The sequence below is a fragment of the Leucoraja erinacea genome, chromosome 2 (genome assembly GCF_028641065.1).
Source record: "Leucoraja erinacea ecotype New England chromosome 2, Leri_hhj_1, whole genome shotgun sequence".
Taxonomy (NCBI): Eukaryota; Metazoa; Chordata; class Chondrichthyes; order Rajiformes; family Rajidae; genus Leucoraja; species Leucoraja erinaceus.
Window position 1 is genome coordinate 25,420,457 of NC_073378.1, and position 25,538 is coordinate 25,445,994.

Sequence of the window (25,538 nt, forward strand, 5' to 3'; positions counted from 1 at the left end):
ACGTATTCATTCATCATTCATTCATTCATTCTACGAATGTTGTGGCTTAGTTTAAAGATACAGCGTGGAAACAGGCCCTTCGGCCCGTCGAGTCCGAGCCGACCAGCGATCCCCGTAAACTGGCACTATCTTGCACGTGGATGATCAACCATGATCATATTGAATGGTGATGCTGGCTCCAAGGGCCGAATGGCCCACTCCTGCACCTATTGTCTATTGGGACAATTTACAATTTTACCGAAGCCAAGTAACCTACAAAGCCTACATGTCTTTGGAGTGTGGGAGGAAACCGGAGCACCCGGAGAAAACCCACGCGGGTCACGGGGAGAACGTACAAATCTAAATCTGAAATCGAATCGAGACGTCCACAGCGTAAAGATCGTCAGAAATGTTGCTGCTGGGAGTAGAGGTTTAAATGAGTGGAGCGATCGTAAAGCGGGATTGCAGATACACTTCTGGGACCAGCACGCAGAGAGTGGCCAGAGTTGGCTACCATCTTGGATCAAGTCTATGACTTTGACTTACAGGACAGATGTAGTTAAGCTGGAATGGGTACAGAGATAATTTACAAGGATGTTGCCAGGACCTGAGGGCCTGAGCTGTCGGGAGAGGTTGATTCGGCTGGGTCTCTATTCCCTGGAGCTCAGGAGGATGAGGGGTGATCTTACAGAGGTGTACAAAATCATGAGAGGAATAGATCGGGTAGAAGCACAGAGTCTCTGGCCCAGAGTAGGACCAGAGGGCACAGATTTAAGGTAAAGTGGAAAACATTTAACAGGGAACTTTACACGGATAACTTTTTCACACGAAGGGTGGTGGGTGTATGGAACGAGCTGCCTGAGGAGGTAGCTGAGGCTGGGACTACCCCAACGTATAAGAAACAGTTAGACGGGTACATGGATAGGACAGGTTTAGAGGGATATGGGCCAAACACAGGTAGGTGGGACTGGTGTAGATGGGACATGTTGGCCTGTGTGGGCGAGTTGGGCCAAAAGGCCTGTTTTCACATTGTATGACTCAGTGTCTGTGAGTCTCTGTGTCTTCGTGTCTCCGTGACTCTGTGTCTCGGTGAGTCTGTGTCTCTGTGTCTCTATGACTGTGTCTCTGTGCCACTGTCATTCTGGGACTGACTCTGTGACTCTGTGTCTCTGTGTCTCTGTGTCTCTGTGTCTCTGTGTCTCTGTGTCTCTGTGACTCTGTCTCTGTGACTCTGTGTCTCTGTGTCATCTGTGTCTCTGTGTCTCTGACTTTGTGTCTCTGTGGCTCTGTGTCTCTGTGTCTCTGTGACCCTGTGTCTCTGTGTCTCTGTGACTGTGACTGTGTCTCTGTGACTGTGTCTCTGTGTCTCTGTGTCTCTGTGTCTCTCTGTGTCTCTGTGTCTGTGTCTCTGTGACTCTGTGTCTGTGTCTCTGTGTCTGTGTCTGTGTCTCTGTGTCTCTGTGTCTCTGTGTCTCTGTGTCTCCTGTGTCTCTGTGTCTCTGTGTCTCTGTGTCTGTGTCTCTCTGTGTCTCTGTCTCTGTCTCTCTGTGTCTCTGTGTCTCTGTGTCTCTGTGTCTCTGTGTCTCTGTGTCTCTGTGTCTGTGTCTCTGTGTCTCTGTGTCTCTGTGTCTCTGTGACTCTGTGTCTCTGTGTCTCTGTGTCTGTGTGACTCTGTGTCTCTGTGACTCTGTGTCTCTGTGTGTCTGTGTCTCTGTGTCTCTGTGTCTCTGTGTCTCTGTGTCTCTGTGTCTCTGTGTCTCTGTGACTCTGTGTCTCTGTGTCTCTGTGTCTCTGTGTCTCTGTGTCTCTGTGTCTCTGTGTCTCTGTGTCTCTCTGTGTGTCTCTGTGTCTCTGTGACTCTCTGTCTCTGTGTCTCTGTGTCTCTGTGTCTCTGTTTCTCTGTGTCTCTGTGTCTCTCTGTGTCTCTGTGTCTGTGTGTCTCTGTGTCTCTGTGTCTCTGTGTCTCTGTGTCTCTGTGTCTCTGTGTCTCTGTGACTCTGTGACTCTGTGTCTCTGTGACTCTGTGTCTCTGTGTCTCTGTGTCTCTGTGTGACTGTGTCTCTGTGACTCTGTGTCTCTCTGTCCCTGTGTCTCTGTGCTGTGACCCTGTGACTGTGACTCTGTGTCTCTGTGTCTCTGTGTCTCTGTGTGTCTCTGTGTCTGTCTTTGTGTCTCTGTGTCTCTCTGTGTCTCTGTGTCTCTGTGACTCTGTCTGTGTCTCTGTGTCTCTGTGACCCTGTGTCTCTGTGATTATATCTCTGTGTCTCTGTGTCTCTGTGTGTCTGTGACTGTGACTGTGACTCTCTCGCTTTTGGTTTCAGCTCTGGAAAGGAAGATCTCCACGCGGCAGAGTCGTGAGGAGCTGATCAAACGCGGAGTGCTGAAAGAGATTTTTGAAAAAGGTGAGTCCCCGGATCGGAAAGTGGATCGGTAACGCTGGGATATTTCTTGCTCTGAACAAACGTCCTGACCTGAAATGTGGTCTGACCATTCGCTCTCCAGATGCTGCCTGACCCGCTGAGTTACTCCAGCACTTCTGTGATTTTCTCAGGATTCTAGCATCTGCAGTTCCTTGCGCCTCCTTACCTTGGGTGTCGTTTAGTTTTAATTTAATTTAGTTTAATCTAGCTTAGTTTATCTCACGGGCCTGTCCCACTTACATGACTTTTTAAGCGACTACCAGCACCCGTCATAGGTCTCTGTGCAGTTGTACAGGGTCTTGGTGAGACCACACCTGGAGTATTGCGTACAGTTTTGGTCTCCAAATCTGAGGAAGGACATTATTGCCATAGAGGGAGTGCAGAGAAGGTTCACCAGACTGATTCCTAGGATGTCAGGACTGTCTTATGAAGAAAGACTGGATAGACTTGGACTTTTTATACTCTCTAGAATTTAGGAGATTGAGAGGGGATCTTATAGAAACTTACAAAATTCTTAAGGGGTTGGACAGGCTAGATGCAGGAAGATTGTTTCCCGATGTTGGGGAAGTCCAGGACAAGGGGTCACAGCTTAAGGATAAAGGGGAAATCCTTTTAAAACCGAGATGAGAAGAACTTTTTTCACACAGAGAGTGGTGAATCTCTGGAACTCTCTGCCACAGAGGGTAGTCGAGGCCAGTTCATTGGCTATATTTAAGAGGGAGTTAGATGTGGCCCTTGTGGCTAAAGGGGATCAGGGGGTATGGAGAGAAGGCAGGTACGGGATACTGAGTTGGATGATCAGCCATGATCATATTGAATGGCGGTGCAGGCTCGAAGGGCCGAATGGCCTACTCCTGCACCTATTTTCTATGTTTCTATGTCTCCGAAAATGTTCAACATGTTGAAACTCCAGTGGCGACCAGAAAGACGCTACGATTCTTTGGGTGATTGAGGAGACGACTCACGACCGTACAGGCGACATGTCGCGGGGTGAAGCCCGTACGGTCGTGAGTAGTCGCCTAAAGAGTCATACCTTGTTCTGGTCTCCGCTGGATTTTTAACATGTTGAACATTTTCTGTGTCTCTGTGACTTTGTGTCTCTGTGAAGGAAACGCCTACAGCCGTGTATCTACCTTAGGTTCGAAGTCAGCATCATTTTAGAAAGCGTTTTCATCCACAGTGGAGTTTCAAAGCCTCTGCGTATCTGTTTTTTTTCCCCCAAAAGGACTGATTACTTTCTTACAAAGTAACTTTCCAAAGTGGTTAACTTTCCAACACTCCTTTGATGTGTCAACTGTCTTCCATTCCAGCCCCGATTACAGCAGTATTTTTCGAGTTATGACTCTCTCTTTCTGGGCTATGAAGCTAAATTTTCCGTGTCCACGTCACCACATTGAGGTCTTTGATGTGCAGCTTTCAGCGACCATCCTCTGTTTGAAAGGAAGCAGCAATCCTCTAAAGCAGCTCAACTATTATACAAACACAGGAAATTGCCAGGGCATAGGTTTCACTGAAGATGGACACAAAATGCTGGAGTAACTCAGCGGGTCAGGCAGCATCTCTTTTTAATTTTATTTTTATTAGAAGTACAGTAAATTACGATAATACACGTCAGATATATCTTATTACATTTTGTTGTACCACTTCGTTTTTCGAGCTTTAAAAAAGGTAGAAATAAAAGAAGTAAGGAAAGTGAGCAAGAATCGTGAAGGTGCAGGAAAGTGTTGGGAGAAGAAAGCCCCTTAGGGAAGAAATTAGAGAAGGAAACATAGAAACATAGAAATTAGGTGCAGGAGTAGGCCATTCGGCCCTTCGAGCCTGCACCGCCATTCAATATGATCATGGCTGATCAGGAAGTAAAGAAAGGAAATTAGACCCTAGAAAGAAAAGAAAAAAAAGGAAAAACAATCGCTCTATTGTAACACAAAACACCACAAAAAAGGATATACCAAATCGTGTTTTTTTTTTAAATTTATTTTATACCCCCCGTTACCAGATCCTGGTACCATTTATATTTTAAATTACTATTGCACCTTATGCTTGTAATAGTTCCATAAATGCAGACCACGTCTTTTGGAAGTGGTCTGCTTTGCCTGCTAGGAGGCGTCTCATCTCTTCCAAGTGTAGTGTTTCGAACATGTTTGAAATCCACATTTTTATTGTTGGTATTGGAGCATTTTTCCAAAATTTGAGTATAAGCTTTTTTCCCATTATTAGCATCTCTGGCAGCATCTCTGGAAAAAAAAGGAATAGGTGACGTTTCGGGTCGAGACCCTTCTTCAGACTGAGAGTGACAGGGGGAGGGAAACTAGAGATATGAAAAGGTAGCGTGGAATCAGGCCCATCGGCCCAACTTGCCCACTCAGACCACCATGTCCCATCTGCACTAGTCCCACCTGCCCACGTTTAGCCCATATCCCTCTAAACCTGTCCTATCCTTTACTTGTCCAACTATCCTTTAAGTCGCTGCCTCAACTACTTCTTTTGGCAGCTCATTCCACACACCCACCACTAGGGTCGCCAACTTTCTCACTCCCAAATAAGGGCAAAATACGGGACAAATTCATGACGGCAATTTGTTGAGCAACTCGGCCGTGTCTGGGTGAATGATGAGTTGGCCCCGGGTGCTGGACTGCACACAAAGCCCAGCCGGCGGGGCCAGCTGAGGAGTTTTGGCCCGGGGGCCGCGCGACATCGCTCACACAAAGTCCAGCGCCCCGTCCAACTCACGAACCGATGATCGGCCGTGAGAAGGAGGGATGGTGGTGGTGTCGGCGGTAAGCTGCCGTCCGACGGGGCCACGGGCGAGGCGCTGCTGCTGCTTCTGCTGCACTACATCGGGACGGTTGAGGCGGGTCCAGACGCAGCGCTCCGACCCGACAGTCCCCTTGACCCGAGTAGTAGCGGTCAAATACGGGACAAACCAAATTAGCCCAATATACAAGATGTCCCGGCTAATACGGGGCAGTTGGCAACACTACCACCACCCTCTGTGTGGAAAAAGTTACCCCCTCAGCTTCATTTAAGAAAGAACAGCAGATGCTGGAAAAATCGAAGGTAGACAAAAATGCTGGAGAAACTCAGCGGGTGAGGCAGCATCTATGGAGCCTGAAGAAGAGTCTCGACTCGAAACGTCACCAATTCCTTCACTCCATAGATGCTGTCTCACCCGCTGAGTTTCTCCAGCATTTTTGTCTACCTCAGGTTTATTTTAAATCTTTCCCCTCTCACCTTAAGCCTTTGACCTCTGGTTCCTTTACACTGTGTGAAAGGCTCTGTGCCTTAATCATGATTTTATATGCTCCAGGGCATGAAGCGTCCCAGCCTGCTCAACCTCTCCCCGTATGTAGCTCAGGCCCTGCAGTCCTGGCAACATCATCGTACATCTTCTCTCTGGCAAGTTCACCGTCTCCAGAAATCCTGCTTTGATCGTAGTTTCATTGGTAGGGGGTTCTTGCCAAAAGTAGAAGGCAGCACAGAGTGGCCACACTGGTAGATAGTGGCAGAGAAGACGTTACACGTGACGAAGTTGTAACGTGGGTGGCACGTTTGTACGTTCTCCCCATTGACCTGCGTGGGTTTTTTCTCCAGACGCTCCGGTTTCCTCCCACACTCCCAAAGTTGTACAGGTTTGTTGGTTTAAGAAGGAACTGCAGATGCTGGAAACTGGAAGGCAGCCAAAAATGCTGGAGAAACTCAGCGGGTGAGGCAGCATCTATGGAGGGAAGGGCTCGACTTGAATCTTCGCCTATTCCTTCTCTCCATAACTCAGCGGGTGAGGAGCGAAGGGAAATTTTGGTCACATTTCGGGTCGAGACCCTTCTTCACACTCCGGACATGCTGCCGCACCCCCTGAGTTTCTCCAGCATTTTTGTCTACCAGGCTGGTAGGTTAATTGGCTTTGGTAAAAATGTATAAATGTAACTTGTCGCTGGTGTGTTTAGGATAGTGTTAATTTTAGTTTCGTTTAGAGATACAGCGCGGAAACAGGCCCTTCGGCCCACCGAGTCCGCGCCGCCCAGCGACCCCCGCACACTAACACTATCCTACACACACTAGGGACAATTTACCGTGGCACCGTGGTAGAGTTGCTGCCATACAGCGCTTGCAGCGCCGGAGACCCTGGCTCGATCCCGACTACTGGTGCTGTCTGTATGGAGTTTGTACGTTTCCCCTGTGACCGCGTGGGTTTTCTCCGAGATCTTCGGTTTCCTTCCACACTCCAAAGACTCCAAAGACGTGCAGGTACGTAGGTTAATTGGCTTTTTGTATGTGTAAATTGTCCCTAGTGTGTGCAGGGTAGTGTTGATGTGCGGGGATCGCTGGATGGGGCAGACTTGGTGGGCCGAAGGGCCTGTTTCCGCCCTGTATCTTTAAACTAAACTAAAGTAAACCCGTATGATACATTTGCCAACGTATAAGATTAGAATCAGGAAACATGCTCCCGATGTTGGGGGAGTCCAGAACCAGGGGCCACAGTTTAAGAATAAGGGGTAAGCCATTTAGAACAGAGATGAGGAAACACTTTTTCACCCAGAGAGTTGTGAGTCTGTGGAATTCTCTGCCTCAGAGGGCGGTGGAGGCCGATTCTCTGGATACTTTCAAGAGATAGCTAGATAGGGCTCTGAAAGATAGCGGAGTCAGGGGATACCACTCTCTCTGAGAAAAAACGTTTCCTCGCCTCCGTTCTAAATGGCTTACCCCTTATTCTAAAACTGTGGCCCCTGGTTCTGGACTCCCCCAACATCGGGAACATCTGAAGAAGGGTTTCGGCCCGAAACGTTGCCTATTTCCTTCGCTCCTAGCGTGTCCAAACACTTCACAATCTTATATGTTTCAATAATATATCCTCTCTATATCCTCTCATCCTTCTAAACCCCAGAGTGTACAAGCCCAGCCGCTCCATTCTCTCAGCATATGACAGTCCCGCCATCCCTGGAATTAACCTTGTGAACCTACGCTGCACTCCCTCAATAGCAAGAATGTCCTTCCTCAAATTTGGGACCGAAACTGCACATAATACACCAGGTGTGGTCTCACCACAACTGCAGAATATATCCTCACGTGCAGGCAGAGGGGATTAGTTTAACTTGGCATCATGTTCGGCACGTATATTGTGGGCCGAATGGCCTGTTGATGAACTGTTCTTTCCCGTGTACAGTTAATGGATCGTCCTTAATCCTTGCCGACGGTCATTACTGTTTAGTGTCTGAGCTCAGGGTATAATTCCAGACATTTTAGATGAGGGTCACCATTAGCATGTGAAGAATGTTGCAAACAGATTGGTTAATTGAGCAAGGTTTAATGAGGCAGAACAAAATGTGTCTTCTTCCTTAACCACACTTGTCATCGAAGCAGAGCTGGAGATTTGAGGCACCTTGCCACTGTCCACTGGGAAGATTATTCAGGGAGAGGCGCGGTGGTGGCGCTGCGGTAGAGTTCCCGCCTTACACTCTGCTTTCAGTGCCAGAGACCCGGGTTCGATCCCGACCACGGGTGCTGTCAGAACGGAGTTTGTACGTTCTCCCTGAAAGTAAGCATGCAGGTACAGCAGGCAGTGAAGAAACACAAATTGCCTTCATTACGAAAGGATTTGAGTATAGGAGCAAAGATGTCCTACTGCAGTTGTACAGGGCCCCGGTGAGACCACACCTGGAGTACTGTGTGCAGTTTTGGTCTCCAAATTTGAGGAAGGACATTCCTGCTATTGAGGGAGTGCAGCGTAGGTTTACCAGGTTCATTCCCAGGTTGGCGGGACTGTCATATGATGAAAGAATGGGTCGAACTGGGCTTATTTTCACTGGAACTTAGGAGGATGAGAGGGAATCTTATTGAAACATATACAATTCTTAAGGGATTGGACAGGCTAGAAGCAAGAAAAATGTTCTCAATGTTGGGGGAGTCCGAAACCAGGGGTAACAGTTTAAGAATAAGGGGTAGGCCATTTAGGACTGAGATGAGGGAAAACTCTTTCACCCAGAGAGTTGTGAATCTGTGGAAGAATCTCAGAAGGCAGTGGAGGCCGGTTCATTAGATGTTTTCAAGAGAGAGTTAGATTTAGCTCTTAGGGCTAATGGAAAGAAGGGATATGGGGAAAAAGCAGGAACGGGGCACTGATTTTGGATGATCAACCATGATCATATTGAATGGCGATGTTGGCTCGAGGGCCGAATGGCCGACTCCTGCACCTATTGTCTATGTTTCTATCTTTGGATTCCCTATCACGTCCCAAAGACGTGCAGGTTTGTTGGTTCATTGGCTTGGTATGAATGTAGGTGGTTCCTAGGCTGGTGTCCATATGCGGGGATCGCTGTTCAGCGCGGACACGATGGGCCAAAGGGCCTGTTTCTGTGCTGCATCTCTAAACTAAACTGAACTAAAGAGAGCTGAGGGGCGGCACAGTGGCGCAGCAGGTAGAACTGCTGCCTCACAGCCCCATGTTCGATCCTGATCTCGGGCGCTGTCTGTGTGTGGAGTTTGCACTTTCTCCGCGTGTGTTTTTCTCCGGGCACTCCAGTTTCCTCACACCATATTTGGGTGGCAGCGCGCGCACGTGCACACACACGCGCGAGACATCGGAGGCTTCGGCCGTGGGCTCTGTGGACGATAACATCAGGAGCTGACCTGGTTGGTGACCGACTCCGAACTCCAGTAACAGCAGCTTCGTCCGCCCCAAATTGTGGGGCTTGAATCGGCCCGTTCGCGGGGCCTTTCATCGCCCGGCGCGGCTTAAAACCGTCCGCGGGATCTTCCATCGCCCGGCGGGGGCTTCAACATCGGGAGCCTCGATCGCCTCGACGCAGCAATTTGACCGCGGGCGATGGAAGATCCCGCGGCCGATTTTGAGCCGCGCCGGGCGATGAAAGGCCCCGTGAACGGGCCGTTTAAAGCTCCGCTATATGATCTTTGCTCCACCAAGACGTCTCCCTCCTCCAATCACCGCACTCTATCCTCAGTCCCACCCCCCCTACTTCCGCCTCAGACCGACACCTCCCTCCTCCAATCATGGCGCTGGAATCACCATGCGATCGCCCCGTACACTATTACACACTAGAGCCAATTTCCAATTATTGTAAACCTGTACTTCAGGTTGAATGTACGTTGAGAAACCTGCACCTGTCCAATGAAGTCATTTTAACTACCCTCTCTACCTGAGACGCCACCTTCAAGGAACTATCTAAAAGCCTCAAACACCATTATCGTATCTGCCTCCACCGCCCCTGGCAACGCGTTCCAGGCACCCAACACCCTCATAGATTCATAGTCATACAGAGTGGAAACAGGCCCTCGGCCCAACTTGACCACACCGGCCAACATGCCCCCACCTACACTAGTCCCACCTGCCCGCGTGTGGCCCATATCCCTCTAAACCTGTCCTTTCCATGTACCTGTCTAAATGCTTTTTAAGCATTGTGATTTTACTTGCCCCAACTACTTCCTCCCAGCAGCTCGTTCCATACACCCACCACCCCTTGCATAAAACGTTACCCCCTCAGGTTCCTATTAAAATCTTTCCCCTCTCATCTCAAACCCGTCTGGATCTCGGAGTCCCGCCGATAGATTTCTCCAGTCTCTCCGTCCACATTGTTTGCTTATTCTGTATTTTTATTTCTATATTGCACTATTACTATGGACTGACGCTAAACTGCATTTCGTTGTACCCATACTTGTATCTGTGCAATGACAATAATTGAATTGAATTGAATTGATTCCCCTACTCTGGGTTAAAGTCTCCGCATCTGCCCGATCTATTCCTTTCATGAACGTATACACCTCTATAAGACCACCATGCAGACCCCTGCACTCCAAGGAATAAAGTTGAGAGAACTCACGTGCAAACTCCGGACAGATAGCATCCGTAGTCAGGATCGAACCATGCTCTCTGGCGCTGTGAGGCAGCAACTCTACTGCTGCGCCGCCGTGCCGTCCTGACATGTTCTATTTGAACTATTTTCATGTTCACATGCCGTAGGAACAGAATTAGGCCGTTCGGCCCATCAAATCTACTCCACCTTTCAATCATGGCTGATCTATCTTTCCCTCTCAACCCCATTCTCCTGCCTTCTCCCTATAACCCCCGACATCCCGTACTAATCAAGAATCTATCAATCTCTGCCCATTGACTTGGCCTCCACCGCCGTCTGTGGAAATGAATTCCACAGATTCACCACCCTCTGACTAAAGAAATTCCTCCTCATCTCCTTCCTTAACCAGTTTTCTGTCAGTACTGCCAAACAAATGTGTGTGTTATTTTCCTCTGTTCGAGGAAGGGTTTGTCCTAATTCGAGATAGACAATAGGTGCAGGACTAGGCCATTCGGCCCCTCGAGCCAGCACCACCATTCAATGTGATCATAGCTGATCATCCACAATCAGTACCCCGGTCCTGCCTTCTCCCCATATCCCCTGACTCAGCTATTTTTAAGAGCTCTATCTAGCTCTCTCTTGAAAGTATCCAGAGAACCCGCCTCCACCTTACCTCCCACTCTTGCTTACCTCCCACTAAAAAATTCCGCTCCACTGCCACAATATAATTAGAGGGCTATTTTTGGCTCCCCTGCAGGGCAGTGTGCTTGCTTTGCTGAATAATGTGGAGATTATAGACTGAACGATCGAGCAGGCATGAACCTTCATCCTTAGAGAATGGAATTGAATATGCTGTATGCCAAATTCTCAACACCATCCCGACACACTGCAGACTAATTGCTTCCTCATGACGTTTAACAGTGTTGATAGTGGCCTATAATTTCACGTTAGAGCAACGGCGAGATTAATAGTGCAGGAAGGAACTGCAGACGCTGGTTTACACCGAAGGTAGACACACTCAATGCTGGAGTAACTCAGCGGGTCAGGCAGCATCTCTGGAGAACAAGGAATGGGTTACGTTTCAGGTCGAGACCTTTCCTCAGACTGAGAGTCAGGGGGAAGGGAAACGATGGAGATAGACGGTGATGTGGGTTTAGGAGGGAGGGATAGATCAGCCATGGTTGAATGGTGGATTAGACTTGATGGGCCGAATGGCCGAATTCTGCTCCTATCACAAGACCTAATGGTATAGAGAGATATAGAAGAGATATAGAATGAATGAATGAATGAAATTTATGCAAAAAAGTAACGCTGATAAAGTAAGCAGGCCATTGTTCGCCGTGGGCTGGGTGAAAACGAGTTACAGAGAATGAGACTCAACAAGACCACCTTCAAGTTGGTACAACTAGGGTGGGGGAGGGGCGGAGAGAAGGGGGGGAATGCAAGGGTTACTTGAAGTTAAATAAATTTATATTCATGCCACTGGGGTGTAAGCTGCCCATGCAAAATGTGAGGTGCTGTTCCTCCAATTTGCACTGGGCCCCACTCTGACAATGGAGGAGGCCCAGGACAGAAAGGTCAGTGTGGGAATGGGAGGGGGAGTTAAAGTGTTTGGCAACCGTGAGATCAGGTAGGCCCAGATTAATAGTTCCCCATGTCAGAAACATAGAAAAATAGGTGCAGGGGTAGGCCATTCGTCCCATTGAGCCAAAGGACACGCTAGAGGCAGGAAACATGTTTCTGATGTTGGGGGAGTCCAGAGGGCCAGGGGCCACAGTTTAAGAATAAGGGGTAAGCTATTTAGAACGGAGACGAGGAAACACTTTTTCCCACAGAGAGTGGTGAGTCTGTGGAATTCTCTGCCTCAGAGGGCGGTGGAGGCGGGTTCTCTGGATACTTTCAAGAGAGAGCTAGAATAGGTCAGGATGGAACCCGGGTCTCTGGCGCTGTGAGGCAGCAACTCTACCGCTGTGACACCCGTGTGTTACCATGTTGAGAACTATATTCTGCTCTTTGTATCTCCCTAAGATTCATTTTGAGCAGTCCAGAACACTTATTTTGAGAAGACTAGAATAGAAAAACTGGGATGTAATGCTGAGGTACTGGTCAGACAGCATTTGGTATATTGTGAGCAGTTTTGGGCCCCATATCTGAGGAAGAATGTGCTGGCTCTGGAGAGGGTCCAGAGGAGGTTTACGAGAATGATCCCAGGAATGAGTGGGTTAACCTATGATGAGCGTTTGTCAGCACTGGGCCTGTACTCGCTGGAGTTTAGAAGAATGAGGGGGGGACCTCATTGAAACGTACAGAATAGTGAAAGGCCTGGATAGAGTGGATGTGGAAAGGATGTTTCCACTAATGGGAGAGTCTAAGACCAGAGGTTACAGCATCAGAATTATAGGACATATGCTTAGGAAGTAGATGAGGAGGAATTTCTTAAGACAGAGGGTGGTGAATTTGTGGAATTCTTTCCAACATAGAGAGTTGTGGAGGTTAGACAATCGACAATAGATGCAGGAGTAGGCCATTTGGCCCTTCGAGCCAGCACCGCCATTCACTGTGATCATGGCTGATCATCCACAATCAGTACCCCGTTCCTGCCTTCTCCCCATATCCCCTGACTCCACTATCTTTAAGAGCCCTATCTAGCTCTCTCTTGAAAGTATCCAGAGAACCTAAATCCAACTCTCTCTAGAAAGGATACAGGGATCCGGCCTCCACCACCTTCTGAGGCAAATAATTCCACAGACTCACAACTCTCTGTGTGAAAAAGTGTTTCCTCGTCTCCGTTCTAAATGGCTTACCCCTTATCCTTAAACTGTGGCCCCTGGTTCTGGACTTCCCCCCCCACCCCAATGTTGGGAACATCTCAGTGGATATGTCAATGGATATTTGAAGGCAGAGATAGATACATTCTTGATTAGTGTTCAAGAAGGAACTGCAGATGCTGGAATATCGAAGGTAGACAAAAATGCTGGAGAAACTCAGCGGGTGAGGCAGCATCTATGGAGCGAAGGAAATAGGCAGGGTTTCGGCCCGAAACCTTGCCTGTTTCCTTTGCTTCATAGATGCTGCCTCACCCACTGAGTTTCTCCATTCTTGATGTACGGGTGTCATGGGGTTTTGAGTAGAAGGCAGGAGAATGGGGTTGAGAGGGAAAGATAGATCAGCCGTGATTGAATGGTGGAGTAGACTCGATGGGCCGAATGGCCTGAATCTGCTCCTATGACGTAAGAAATGAACTTCCTATTGTACTTGCAGTCACACTTTAGTGTAGTTATCTGTACATTGTATTTTCTGGCCTGTTTAGATTGCATGTAATACAAAACCTTTCACTGTACCTAGGTCAAGAAGAAAAATACACCTAATTCGATCTGTTCCTTGCAATATTTCGCTTTTGAGGTGAGAGGGGCAGAGATTAAGGAGAGCCGAGCCAGTGGATATTTTTAAGGCAGAGATAGATATATTCTTGATTGGAGCGGGTGTCAAGGGTTACGGGGAGAAGGCAGGAAAATGGGGTTACGAGGCAGAGGTCAGCCATGATTGAATGGCGGAGTGGACTCGATGGGCCGAACGGCCTATTTCTACTCCTATGACTTGTGGACGGGTGCGGGGCAGGTTTTTTTGCACAAAGGCTGGTGGATGAATGGAACACGCTGCCAGGGGTGATGGTGGAGGCAGATGCGATCGTGGTGTTTATGAGACTTGTGGGATGTGGATCGTGTGCAGGTAGATAAGAGTTGGTCTTGGCTTCATGTTTCGGCACAGACATTGTGGGCTGATGGGCCTGTTCCTGTGCTGTACTGTTCTATGTTCAATGAGGCATGAAGAGTGAGGCCCAGAGGAAGGGATGTTGGTGTAAAAGGTCGGGGTGTGAAGGGGAGAGGTATCGTCGTGTCTTCGTGTAGTTGGTTGGTTCATGCGGGGTTATTGAAGCGGTGAGTTGCCGCAGCGGTAGAGTTGCTGCCTCACAGCGTCAGTGACCCAGGTTTGATCCTGACCACGGGCGCTCTCTGTGCGGAGTTTGTACGTTCTCCCCGTGACCGCGTGGGTTTCCGCCTGGTGCTGCGGTTCCCTCCCCTCTCTTAGTTTGCACGTTAATTGGCTGGGTCAAAATGTAAATTGTCCCCAGTGTGTGGGATAGTGTTAGTGTACGTCAGGGGTCGGCATCCTACGGCCTCCGGGCCGAATGCGGCCCGTAACCCAAAATCATCCGGCCCGCAGGCAGATATTTTTTCCCCGTATTCATCCAGCCCGCCGAGCGCCGAGCTCCGTCTGTACCGCATCCTGCGCAAAGCCGCCAGCACAGCCGCGCACCTTCTGCCAACACGTGGGATTAGGGCGACAGATGGCGCAATGGGCTAAGTGTTCGGCTGGCAACCTGAAGGTGGCCGGTTCGAATCCTGCTTGGAGTGTGTACTGTCGTTGTGTCCTTGGGCAAGACACTTCACCTACCTTTGCCTGGGACTAGAGACGGAAATTAGCTGCTGATTAGCTACAATCTCGCATATTTACATGCAAAATGTGCACTGTCCCTATAAAGAAAACATTATTATTATTATTATTATTATTATTATTTGATGCCTGCCATCCGGGGCGGGATCCATGTGTCCACGTGATAGATGTGGCCCGCCATCCGCTCACAGACGTGCGTCCCGGCCCGGCCCCTATGTAGAACAAGTTCGCCGAACCCCTGCTGTACCTGGTCACGGGGAGAAAACATACAAACTCCGCACAGACAGCAGCCGGAGTCCGGATGGAATCTGGGTCTCCAGCGCCACGAGGCAGTGACTCTGCCGCTGAGCCACCGTGCAGCCCGTTCCATGCAAAAGGTTTGCGCGTTCTTCATGGCTTTTGAGTGTCGATAGTGGGACGACAGATGGCGCAATGGGCTAAGTGTTTGGCTGGCGACCGGAAGGTAGCCGGTTCGAATCCCGCTTGGAGTGCATACTGTCGTTGTGTCCTTGGGGCAAGACACTTCACCCACCTTTGCCTGTGTGTAAATGTAATGTAATTATGTGAAGCACTTTGGGGTCAATGCAAGTTGACTAAAAATGTGCTATATAAATAAGTCTAAAAAAAAATAAAAAATAAAAAAAAGCAAAGCAGAATTAAATGTAGACAATTATTATTCTAGGGTCACTGTGCCCGAGCTTTGAAAATGTCTTTCACATGATCATTCTCGTGTGAATGAAGTTCTCACATCGTTGGTGATCCGGCCACTGGGGGAGTCACTCTTGGTCGTTACTGCCATGCTTGGACAGCCAACTATTCCAGGATACTGTGGACAAGTTGCCAGTCTCACATCAAGTAGAGTCATGGAGTCCCTTCGGCCCAACTTGCCCACCACGACCAACATGCCACATCTACACTAGTCCCACCTGCCTGTGTTTGGCCCATAATCCCTCGAAACCTGTCCTATCCATGCCCCTGCCCACATGTTGTGATAGTACCTGGCCAGCACGGACCCGGTGGGCCGAAGGGCATGTTCCCGCGCTCTATCTCTGAACTAAATGTGAGGCCTGAGGCAGGATGAGGTCATAAGAGCGGCCATTTAGAACGGAGACGAGGAAACACTTTTTTCTCACAAGGAGTGGTGAGTCTGAGGAATTCTCTGCCTCAGAGGGCGGTGGAGGCCGGTTCTCTGGATGCTTTCACGAGAGAGCTAGATAGGGCTCTTAAAAATAGCGGAGTTGGGGATGTGGGAGAAGGCAGGAACAGGGTACTGATTGGGGATGATCACATTGAATGGTGGTGCTGGCTTGAAGGGCCGAATGGCCTACTCCTGCACCTATTGTCTATTGTCTATTGTCATTGTCATAGGAGTAGAATTAGGCCATTTGGCCAATCAAGTCTACTCCGCCATTCATCATGGCTGATCTATCTCTCCCTCCTAACCCCATTCTCCTGCCTTCTCCCCATAACCTCTGACACCTGTACTAATCAAGAATCTATCTATCTCTGCCTTAAATATACCCACTGACTTGGCCTCCACAGCCGTGTGTCACAGATTCACCACCCTCTGACTAAAGAAATTCCTCCTCTTCTCCTTCCCAAAAGAACGTCCTTTAATTCTGAGACTGTGACCTCTGGTCTTGGACTCTCCCACTAGTGGAAACATCCTCTCCATATCCAGATAGCGGAGTCAGGGGATATGGGGAGAAGGCAGGAACGGGGTACTGATTGTGGATGATCAGCCATGATCACATTGAATGGTGGTGCTGGCTCGAAGGGCCGAATGGCCTACTCCTGCACCTATTGTCTATTGTCTGTTGTCACTCTATCCAGGCCTTTCACTATTCTGTACGTTTCAATGAGGTGCCCCCTCATCCTTCTAAACACCAGCGAGTACAGGCCCAGTGCTGTCAAACGCTCATCATAGGTTAACCCACTCATTCCTGGGATCGTTCTGGTAAACCTCCTCTGGACCCTCTCCAGAGCCAGCACATCCTTCCTCAGATATGGGGCCCAAATCTGTTCACGATACGTTAAATGCGGTCTGACCAGCGCCTTATGGAGCCTCAGCATTACATATCCCAGTTTTTATATTCTAGTCTTCTCAATGTAACTGTTTTGGCCCACTCGAAATGAATCCTAGGGAGATACAGTGAGCAGAAAATAGTTCTCAACTAGAGGGGAAGGATATGGATAGTGAAGGGGAAAGGTGTCAATTTCAATGCAGTTGGCAATTTCAATGCAGGGTTGTGGGGTAACTCTCTCTCTCTCTGTCTGTCTCTCTCTCTCTCTCACTCTCTGTGTGCCCTGCGGTTCTGGTTTCAGATGGATGTGCTCAGGAGGAGGTGGTAGAGAACGGGCAGGTGCGGACATCCCGGCTGGAGGAAGGGGAGGCTGAGGCAGCGCTGGCCACGGCCATCGATGATGACACCAATCCTTGCTCAGACTCCCTCGACAAACCAGGTGAATCACACTTTTCCAACGGTCGGCGCCCCCCCCCCCCCTTAGCTCAGTTCAGGTTATTGCGTCGTGGAGGAGGTACAATCAATACTTTTCCAAGTCGGCCATTCGGCCCCCCAGCCCGCCATTCAATGTGATCATGGCTGATCATCCCCAATCTACAGTCAGCTTTTGTGGGTGCTGTCCAGTCGTGGAGACGATATACAATAGGCAATAGACAATAGGCGCAGGAGTAGGCCATTTGGCCCTTCGAGCCAGCACCGCCACTCAATGTGATCATGGCTGATCATCTCCAATCACTACCCCGTTCCTGCCTTCACCCCATATCCCCTGACTCCGCTATTTTTAAGAGCTCGCTCTCTCTTGAAAGTATCCAGAGAACCGGCCTCCACCGCCCTCTGAGGCAGAGAATTCCACAGACTCACCACTCTCTGTGAGAAAAATTGTTTCCTCGTCTCCGTTCTAAATGGCTTACTCCTTATTCTTAAACTGTGGCCCCTGATTACAGTCGAGCCATTAGATGTATTCCAACCATTTCTAGGGGGATTTGGATGGCGGCACAGCGGTCGAGTTGCTGTCTTACAGCGCCAGAGACCCGGGTTCCATCCTGTCTGCAGGTGCTGTCTGTACGGAGTTTGTACGTTCTCCCGCGTGGGTTTTCACAAAGATCTTCTCTTTCCTCCCACGCTTCTCCCCAGAACCCCTGACACCTGCACTACTCAAGAATCAGGTCCGTGGAAACATTTGGCAGAGACGGATAGATTCTTGATTAGTACGGGTGTCAGAGGTCATGGGGAGAAGGCAGGAGAATGAGGTTAGGAGGGAGAGATAGATCAGCCATGATTGAATGGCGGAGTGGACTTGATGGGCCGAATGGCGTAATTCTACTCCTGTCACTTATGACCTTATCTATCTATCTCTGCCTTAAAAATATTCAATGATTTGGCCTCCACAGCCGGTTGTGGCAAATAATTCCACTGATTCACCATCAGAAACATCCTCTCCACATCCACTCTATCCAGGCCTTTCACTATTTGTCCCCCCCTCATTCTTCTAAACTCCAGCAAGTACAGGCCCAGTGTTGTCAAACGCTCATCATAGGTTAACCCACTCATTCCTGGGATCATTCTCGTAAACCTCCTCCGGACCCTCTCCAGAGCCGGCACATCCTTCCGCAGCTACGGGGTCCAAAACTGCTTCCACAGCGTCGGAGACCCGGGTTCGATCCTGACCACGTGTGCTGTCTGTACGGAGTTTGCACGTTCTCGCCCCGTGACCTGCATGGGTTTTCTCCGGGTGCTCCGTTTTCCTCCCACACTCCAAAGACGTGCGGGTTTGTAGGTTAATTGGGTTTGGTAAAAAACGCATCAATGTAAATTGTCTCCTCGTGTGCGTAGACCTGTGTTAGTGTGCGGGGAGCGCTGGTCGTGCCGAGATCCTGTTTCCGCGCTGTATCTCGAAATTAATGTAAACTAAACGCAGCCTGACCAGCGCCTCACTGAGCATCTGCTTCGATGAGAAGATTGAGGGGGGATCTTATAGAAACTTACAAAATACTTAAGGGGTTGGACAGGCTAGATGCAGGAAGATTGTTCCCGATGTTGGGGGAGTCCAGAACAAGGGGTCACAGTTTAAGGATAAGGGGGAAGTCTTTTAGGACCGAGATGAGAACAATTCTTTTCACACAGAGAGTGATGAATCTGTGGAACTCTCTGCCACAGATGGTAGTTGAGGCCAGTTCATTGGCTATATTTAAGATGGAGTTAGATGTGGCCCTTGTGGCTAAAGGGATCAGGGGGTGTGGAGAGAAGGCAGGTACGGGATACTGAGTTGGATGATCAGCCATGATCATATTAAATGGCGGTGCTGGCTAGAAGGGCCGAATGGCCTACTCCTGCACCTATTTTCTATAGTTTCTTTGCCTTCAGCACCTGTGAAGGGTTCGCCTCTGCATCTTGAACATCTACCTCTGCTTGTGTCTTCCAGCTGCAGATGACAGTCCCGGCGACAGTGGAACGGGGGGGTTGAGTGAGCCGGAGACGACAGCCAAACCAGCCCTGGCTCTCCCACCAAAGAAGACGGTCGCTTTCCACTGCGACGGTGCTGAAACGCCCCCCAAGCAACAGCCCCACCCCAAACAGCCCCCTGCCCTGCCCCCCAAACCGCTCACCAGGATCGCCCACCACCTAGCCGGTAAGTACCTGCACCCTCCCGTCAACAGATACCTGCTTACAAAAGGACGTTTCACAGAGTGCTGGAGTAACTCAGCGGATCAGGCAGCATCTGTGGAGAACATGGATAGGTGACGTTTCACAGAGTGCTGGAGTAACTCAGCGGGTCAGGCAGCATCTCTGGAGAACATGGATAGGTGACGTTTCATAGTTTTAGAAGCAGAATTAGGCCATTCAGCCCATCAAGTTTACTCCGCCATCTTACGTCAGACTCGAGCCATTCTGCTTCTATGTCTTAGGGTCTTATGATGCAGCTCTATAGAAGTTTGGTTAGTTCTGGTCGCACCTTTGCTGGAAAGATGCAGAGGCTTTGGAGACGGTGCAGAGGAGCTTTACCAGAATGGCCTACTCCTGCACCTATTGTCTACTGTCTATTCTCCCTAAGTGATAGGAGCACAATTAGCGCCCATCAAGTCTACTCCATCGTTCAATCATGGCTGATCTATCTTTTCCTCTCATCCCCATTCTCCTGCCTTCTCCCCATAACCTCTGACATCCATACTAATCAAGAATCTGTCAATCTCCACCTTAAAAATATCCATTGACTTGGCCTCCACAGCCTCTTCTCCAGAAATGCTGCCTGACCCGCTGAGTTACTCCAGCATTTAGTGTCTGTCCTGGTTTAATAGTTGGGTTTGTGGTAAATTAGTGCTGAGGAATGCAAGATCCATGCCAATCATCTCTTCCAAATGGCAGATGTTCCAGTGTTGGTTGGCATGAATGGATGGAACAAGTGTCGAGTGAACTGCTAGTTCTGACAACCTCTTCCTTCCTAAGCAAACACTCTCGAAATCCTCAACAATATTTCACATGTAGGCACCACTTATATATGTCTGACATTGAACCAGAAGCTCGCACCCAGATAAGTTAACAAATGTTGTATTAAAATTAACTAACTAAATGAATGGATGGGAGGGGGTCAAGGGAGGTGGGAGGGGACAAGTGCAGGGGTTACATCTCGAAATTAGAGAATATTTGTTCGGCACTGGTTATATAAACTGCCCATTGCAAAGTATGAAGTCGCACCCAGCTGCTTACAAATGTTGTATTAAAAAATAACTAACTAAGAAGTAGGTGCAGGGGGAGGGGGGCCATTCGTCCCTTCGAGCCTGCACCGCCATTCACTTGATCATTAGAGATCATATTGGCCTCTATGCTGGGTTGTAATCACATCGGAGCAAAGATGTGGTGCTTGCTTGCTAAAGGGATACAGGGGGTATGGAAAAGGCAGGTACAGGATAATAGGTGCAGGATAGAGGCCATTAGTCAATAGAGCCAATAGTGCATAGTCATTGACTATTGACTATTGGCTGATCATCCAACTCAGTATCCCATCCCTGCCTTCTCTCCATACCCCCTGATCCCTTTAGCCACAAGGGCCACATCTAACTCCCTCTTAAATATAGCCAATGAACTGGCCTCCACTACCTTCTGCGGCAGAGAGTTCCACAGATGGAATTCTGGTGACCCTTGCATTCCCTCTCTCTCCATCCCTCCCCCACACTGGTCCTCTTGCTAAATTCACCGCGTATAGATCCCTGTGTTATCACCTCGTCGCCTGCCAACAATGGACCATTGTGGGCTCCACCTTTCCCCGGCCATCGATGCAGGATGTATGTGCTCTGTGCTGTAGCTTCCCATACCTCTAGTTCACCCCCTCCCCGACTGTCAGCCCAATGAAGGGTATCGACCTGCAAAGTCACCTCGACCTTGACTCCAGAGATGCTGCCTTTCCCCGCGGATATACACCCAGCGTTTTAGTCTCGTTTACGTCTGAGATACGGCATGGAACAATCGACCCATTGGCCTATCGGGGCCGCGCCGACCAGCGATCTCCCCACACACACTTGGGACAGTTTTTTACACATACACCAAGCCAATTAACTCACAAACCTGCACGTCTTTGGAGTGTGGGAGGAAACAGAAGATCTCGGAGAAAACCCACGCAGGTCACGGGGAAAACGTGCAAACTCTGTACAGACAGCGCCCGTAGTCAGGATCGAACCCAGGACTCTGGCGCTGTGAGGCGGCAACTCTACCGCTGCGCCACCGTGATTGTGCCCGTTGTGAGTTTGTGTCTATCCCCGGTGTAAATCAGCATCGGTTCTTTCATCCGGCAAGTGAGGCCTCTAAACGTGTCCCCCTTTTTCCAGCTTTCCCCACCGCCTACACCATTCCTCGGCTAAGACGACAGGCCGATCGGCAAACCACCTATTCACACGACTCCGCCCTTTGCACTTCCAAGAGACCAGTGGGGCACCTACGAGCCATCAGGGGTAAGTGGTTTACCATTCCCTTCAGTTCAGCTTCAGTTTAGTTTATTGCCACGTGTACCGAGGTACAGTGAAAAGCTTCTGTTGCGTGCTAACCAGCCAGCGGAAAGACTACACATGATTACAATCGAGCCGTTTACAGTGTCTGGATCAGCGTTTCTCAACTGGGGTTGAGACATCTCCCCGGGACACGAGACTTCCGCGAGACATTTCCCCGGGACACGAAGGTTCTGTGAGAGGTCGCTCGGGGTTCCGAGAGACATAGTACAAACTAGAGTCAAAATAGCGGCAGGCCAACTGCGTTGGGCGGCTGACAATCTCAAAATGGCGGCGGGCCCGGCAATCCCCAGCTGTGCGTGAAGCGGGGAGACGTCGCCGTTATCAATTGTGACGCAGCTGACGGGTCCCCGTTGTGACGCCAAAGATCGGCCGTTGTGACGCGAGTCAAAATGGCGGCTCAAAATGGCGGCGGGCCCGGCAAACCCCGAAGTCAGAGGATCCCTGAGACATGAAAATGATTTCAAGGATTCCGCAAGGGTTGAGAAGCGCTGGGCTAGATACATGATAAGGGAATAACGTTTAGTGGCAGGTGAAGCCCAGCAAAGTCCAATCAAGTATGGAGTTTGTACGTTCTCCCTGTGGCTGCGTGGGTTTTCTCTCGCTTCCTCCCGCACTCCAAAGACGTACATGTTGTAGGTTTGTAAATTGTCCCCAGTGTGTAGGAGGGAACCAGTGTACGGGTGATCATTGGTTGGTGTGGACTTTGTAGACCTGGTTCCACACTGTATCTCCAAACTAAACTAAACTCAGCTACTTTTTCACACAGAGAGTGGTGGGTGTACGGAACGAGCTGCCAGAGGAGGTAGTTGAAGCAGGGACTATCCCAACGTTTAAGAAACTGTTACACGCGTATATGGATAGGACGGGTTTAGATGGATACGGGTCAAACGCGGGGGTCAGGACTGCTATCCGGTTGTGATAGGACGGCTCAGTTGCCTGATAGCAGCTAGGAAGAAACTGTCCCTAAATCTGGAGGTGTGCGTTTTCACACTTCTGTACCTTTTGCCTGGTGACAGAGGGGAGAAGAGGGAGTGACTGGTCCTCGATTATGCTGCTGGCCTTGTTGTGGAGGCCATGTCAGAGGATCGTTTTAAGGCAGAGATAGATAGATTCATGATAAGTACATGTGTCAGGGGTTATGGGGCAAATGCAGGAGAATGGGGTTGAGAGGGAGAGATAGATCAGTCGTGATTGAATGGAAGAGTAGACTTGATGGGCCGAATGGACTAATTCTACTCCTATTCCTTATAACCTTATGACCCTAATGTTTAAAAAAAAAAACATTTGGACAGGTACATGGATAGGACAGGTGTAGAGGAACATGGGTGGGACTAGTGTAGATGGGGTGGGTTGGTCGGTGTGGGCAGGTTGGGCCAAAGGGCCTGTTTCTGTGCTGTATGACTGTAGCACTGTTTGACTCTGTGTCTCTGTGAGTCTATGACCGTGACTCTGTGACGGTGTCTTTGTCCCACCAGACGCTGGCCAGCCGGTGAAGCTGCCGTGCATGGTGCCGGTCAGACTCTCGCCTCCTCTTCCGCCAAAGAAAGTGATGATCTGCATACCGCCGCAGGCTGGCGACGTCCCGTCCAGCTCCTACCCCTCGGTGCAGAAGATCTCGCAGCAATCCTCCCAGCTGCAGTACGGGGTGTCGCACACGTCCTCGCTGCCCCCCGGCCTGGCCATCCACCCGACCATGCCCACCAGCAAGGTGATCGAGGAGCTCAACAAGACCCTGGCTCTGACCATGCAGCGGCTCGAGAGGTAACGTCAACTTTAGTTTATTGTCACGTGTACCGAGGTACAGTGAAGAGCTCTGTTGTTGCGTGTTAACCAGTCAGCGGAAAGACAATACACGATTACAATCGAGCCGTCCACAGTGTAATTTAGTTCAGTTCAGTTTAGTTTATTGTCACGTGTACCGAGGCAGTGTGAAAAGCTTTTCAGATTCAATTTTTAATTGTCATTGTCAGTGTACAGTACAGAGACAACGAAATGCACTTTTGCTGCCTGCTAAGCAGCCAGAGGAAAGACAACACATAATTACAATTGAGTATAGGAGCAGGGAGGTTCTACTGCAGTTGTACAGGGTCTTGGTGAGACCACACCTGGAGTATTGCGTACAGTTTTGGTCTCCAAATCTGAGGAGGGACATTATTGCCATAGAGGGAGTGCAGAGACGGTTCACCAGACTGATTCCTGGGATGTCAGGACTGTCTTATGAAGAAAGACTGGATAGACTTGGTTTATACTCTCTAGAATTTAGGAGATTGAGGGGGATCTTATAGAAACTTACAAAATTCTTAAGGGGTTGGACAGGCTAGATGCAGGAAGATTGTTCCCGATGTTGGGGAAGTCCAGGACAAGGGGTCACAGCTTAAGGATAAGGGGGAAATCCTTTAAAACCGAGATGAGAAGAACTTTTTTCACACAGAGAGTGGTGAATCTCTGGAAATCTCTGCCGCAGAGGGTAGTCGAGGCCAGTTCATTGGCTATATTTAAGAGGGAATTAGATGTGGCCCTTGTGGCTAAGAGGATCAGGGGGAATGGAGAGAAGGCAGGTACGGGATACTGAGTTGGATGATCAGCCATGATCATATTGAATGGCGGTGCAGGCTCGAAGGGTCGAATGGCCTACTCCTGCACCTAATTTCTATGTTTCTATATGTTTCTACAAGTACAGGTTGGTTGGTTACTTAGCTTCGGAAAAGATTGTAAATTGTCCATAGTGTGTGTAGGATAGTGCTAGTTGTACTGATAGTGTAGATCACTGATTGGCGCGGACTCGGTGAGCAAATGGGCCTGTTTCCACGCTATATCTCTAAAGTATGAATTTTAGGTTGGAGAGCAGAGATGAAATGCTGATGCTAAATAAGGGTCTCGACCCGAAACGTCGTCTATTTCCTTCACTCCATAGATGCTGCCTCCCCCGCCGATTTTCTCCAGCATTTTGGTCTACCTACATAAGGCGCTGGTCAGGCCGCATTTGAAGTACTGTGAGCAAATTTGGGCCCCAAATCTGAAGAAGGATGTGCCGGCTTTGGAGAGGGTCCGGAGGAGGTTTACTAGAATGATCCCAGGAGTGAATGGGTTAACCTATGATGAGCGTTTGACGGCACTGGGCCTGTACTCGCTGGAGTTTAGAAGGTTAAGGGGGGGACCTTGTTGAAACATACAGAATAGTGAAAGGCTTGGATAGAGTGGATGTGGAGAGGATGTTTCCACTAGTGGGAGAGTCTAGGACCAGAGGCCACAGCCTCAGAATAAAAGTATGTACATAGAAACATAGAAAATAGGTGCAGGAGTAGGCCATTCTGCCCTTCGAGCCCGCACCGCCATTCAATATGATCATGGCTGATCATCCAACTCAGTATCATGTACCTGCCTTCTCTCCATACCTCCGATCCCTTTAGTCACAAGGGTCACATCTAACTCCCTCTTAAATATAGCCAATGAACTGGCCTCAACTACCTTCTGTGGCAGAGAATTCCAGAGATTCGCCACTCTCTGTGTAAAAAATTATTTTCTCATCTCGGTCCTAAAAGACTTCCCCCTTATCCTTAAACTGTGACCCCTTGTTCTGGACTTCCCCAACATCGGGAATAATCTTCCTGCATCTAGCCTGTCCGACCCCTTAAGAATTTTGTAAGTTTCTATAAGATCTCCCCTCAATCTTCTAAATTCTAGTGAGTACAAGCCAAGTCTATCCAGTCTTTCTTCATATGAAAGTCCTGCCATCCCAGGAATCCGTCTGATGAACCTTCTCTGTACTCCCTCTATGGCAAGAATGTCTTTCATCAGATTAGGGGACCAAAACTGTACGCAATACTCCAGGTGTGGTCTCACCAAGACCCTGTA

At 49.3% G+C, this 25,538-nt stretch overlaps 1 protein-coding gene across 1 annotated transcript in view; it reads left to right on the forward strand.

Moving 5' to 3' along the window:
• The window catches only part of LOC129707901 (phosphatase and actin regulator 1-like), a 105,568-nt gene that overhangs the window by 55,083 nt on the left and 24,947 nt on the right, over positions 1-25,538 (forward strand). The window contains 5 exon segments of the mRNA XM_055653351.1: positions 2,301-2,381; positions 16,985-17,122; positions 19,106-19,312; positions 21,504-21,626; positions 23,159-23,444. Of these exon segments, the coding sequence (XP_055509326.1) occupies positions 2,301-2,381; positions 16,985-17,122; positions 19,106-19,312; positions 21,504-21,626; positions 23,159-23,444 (835 nt within the window).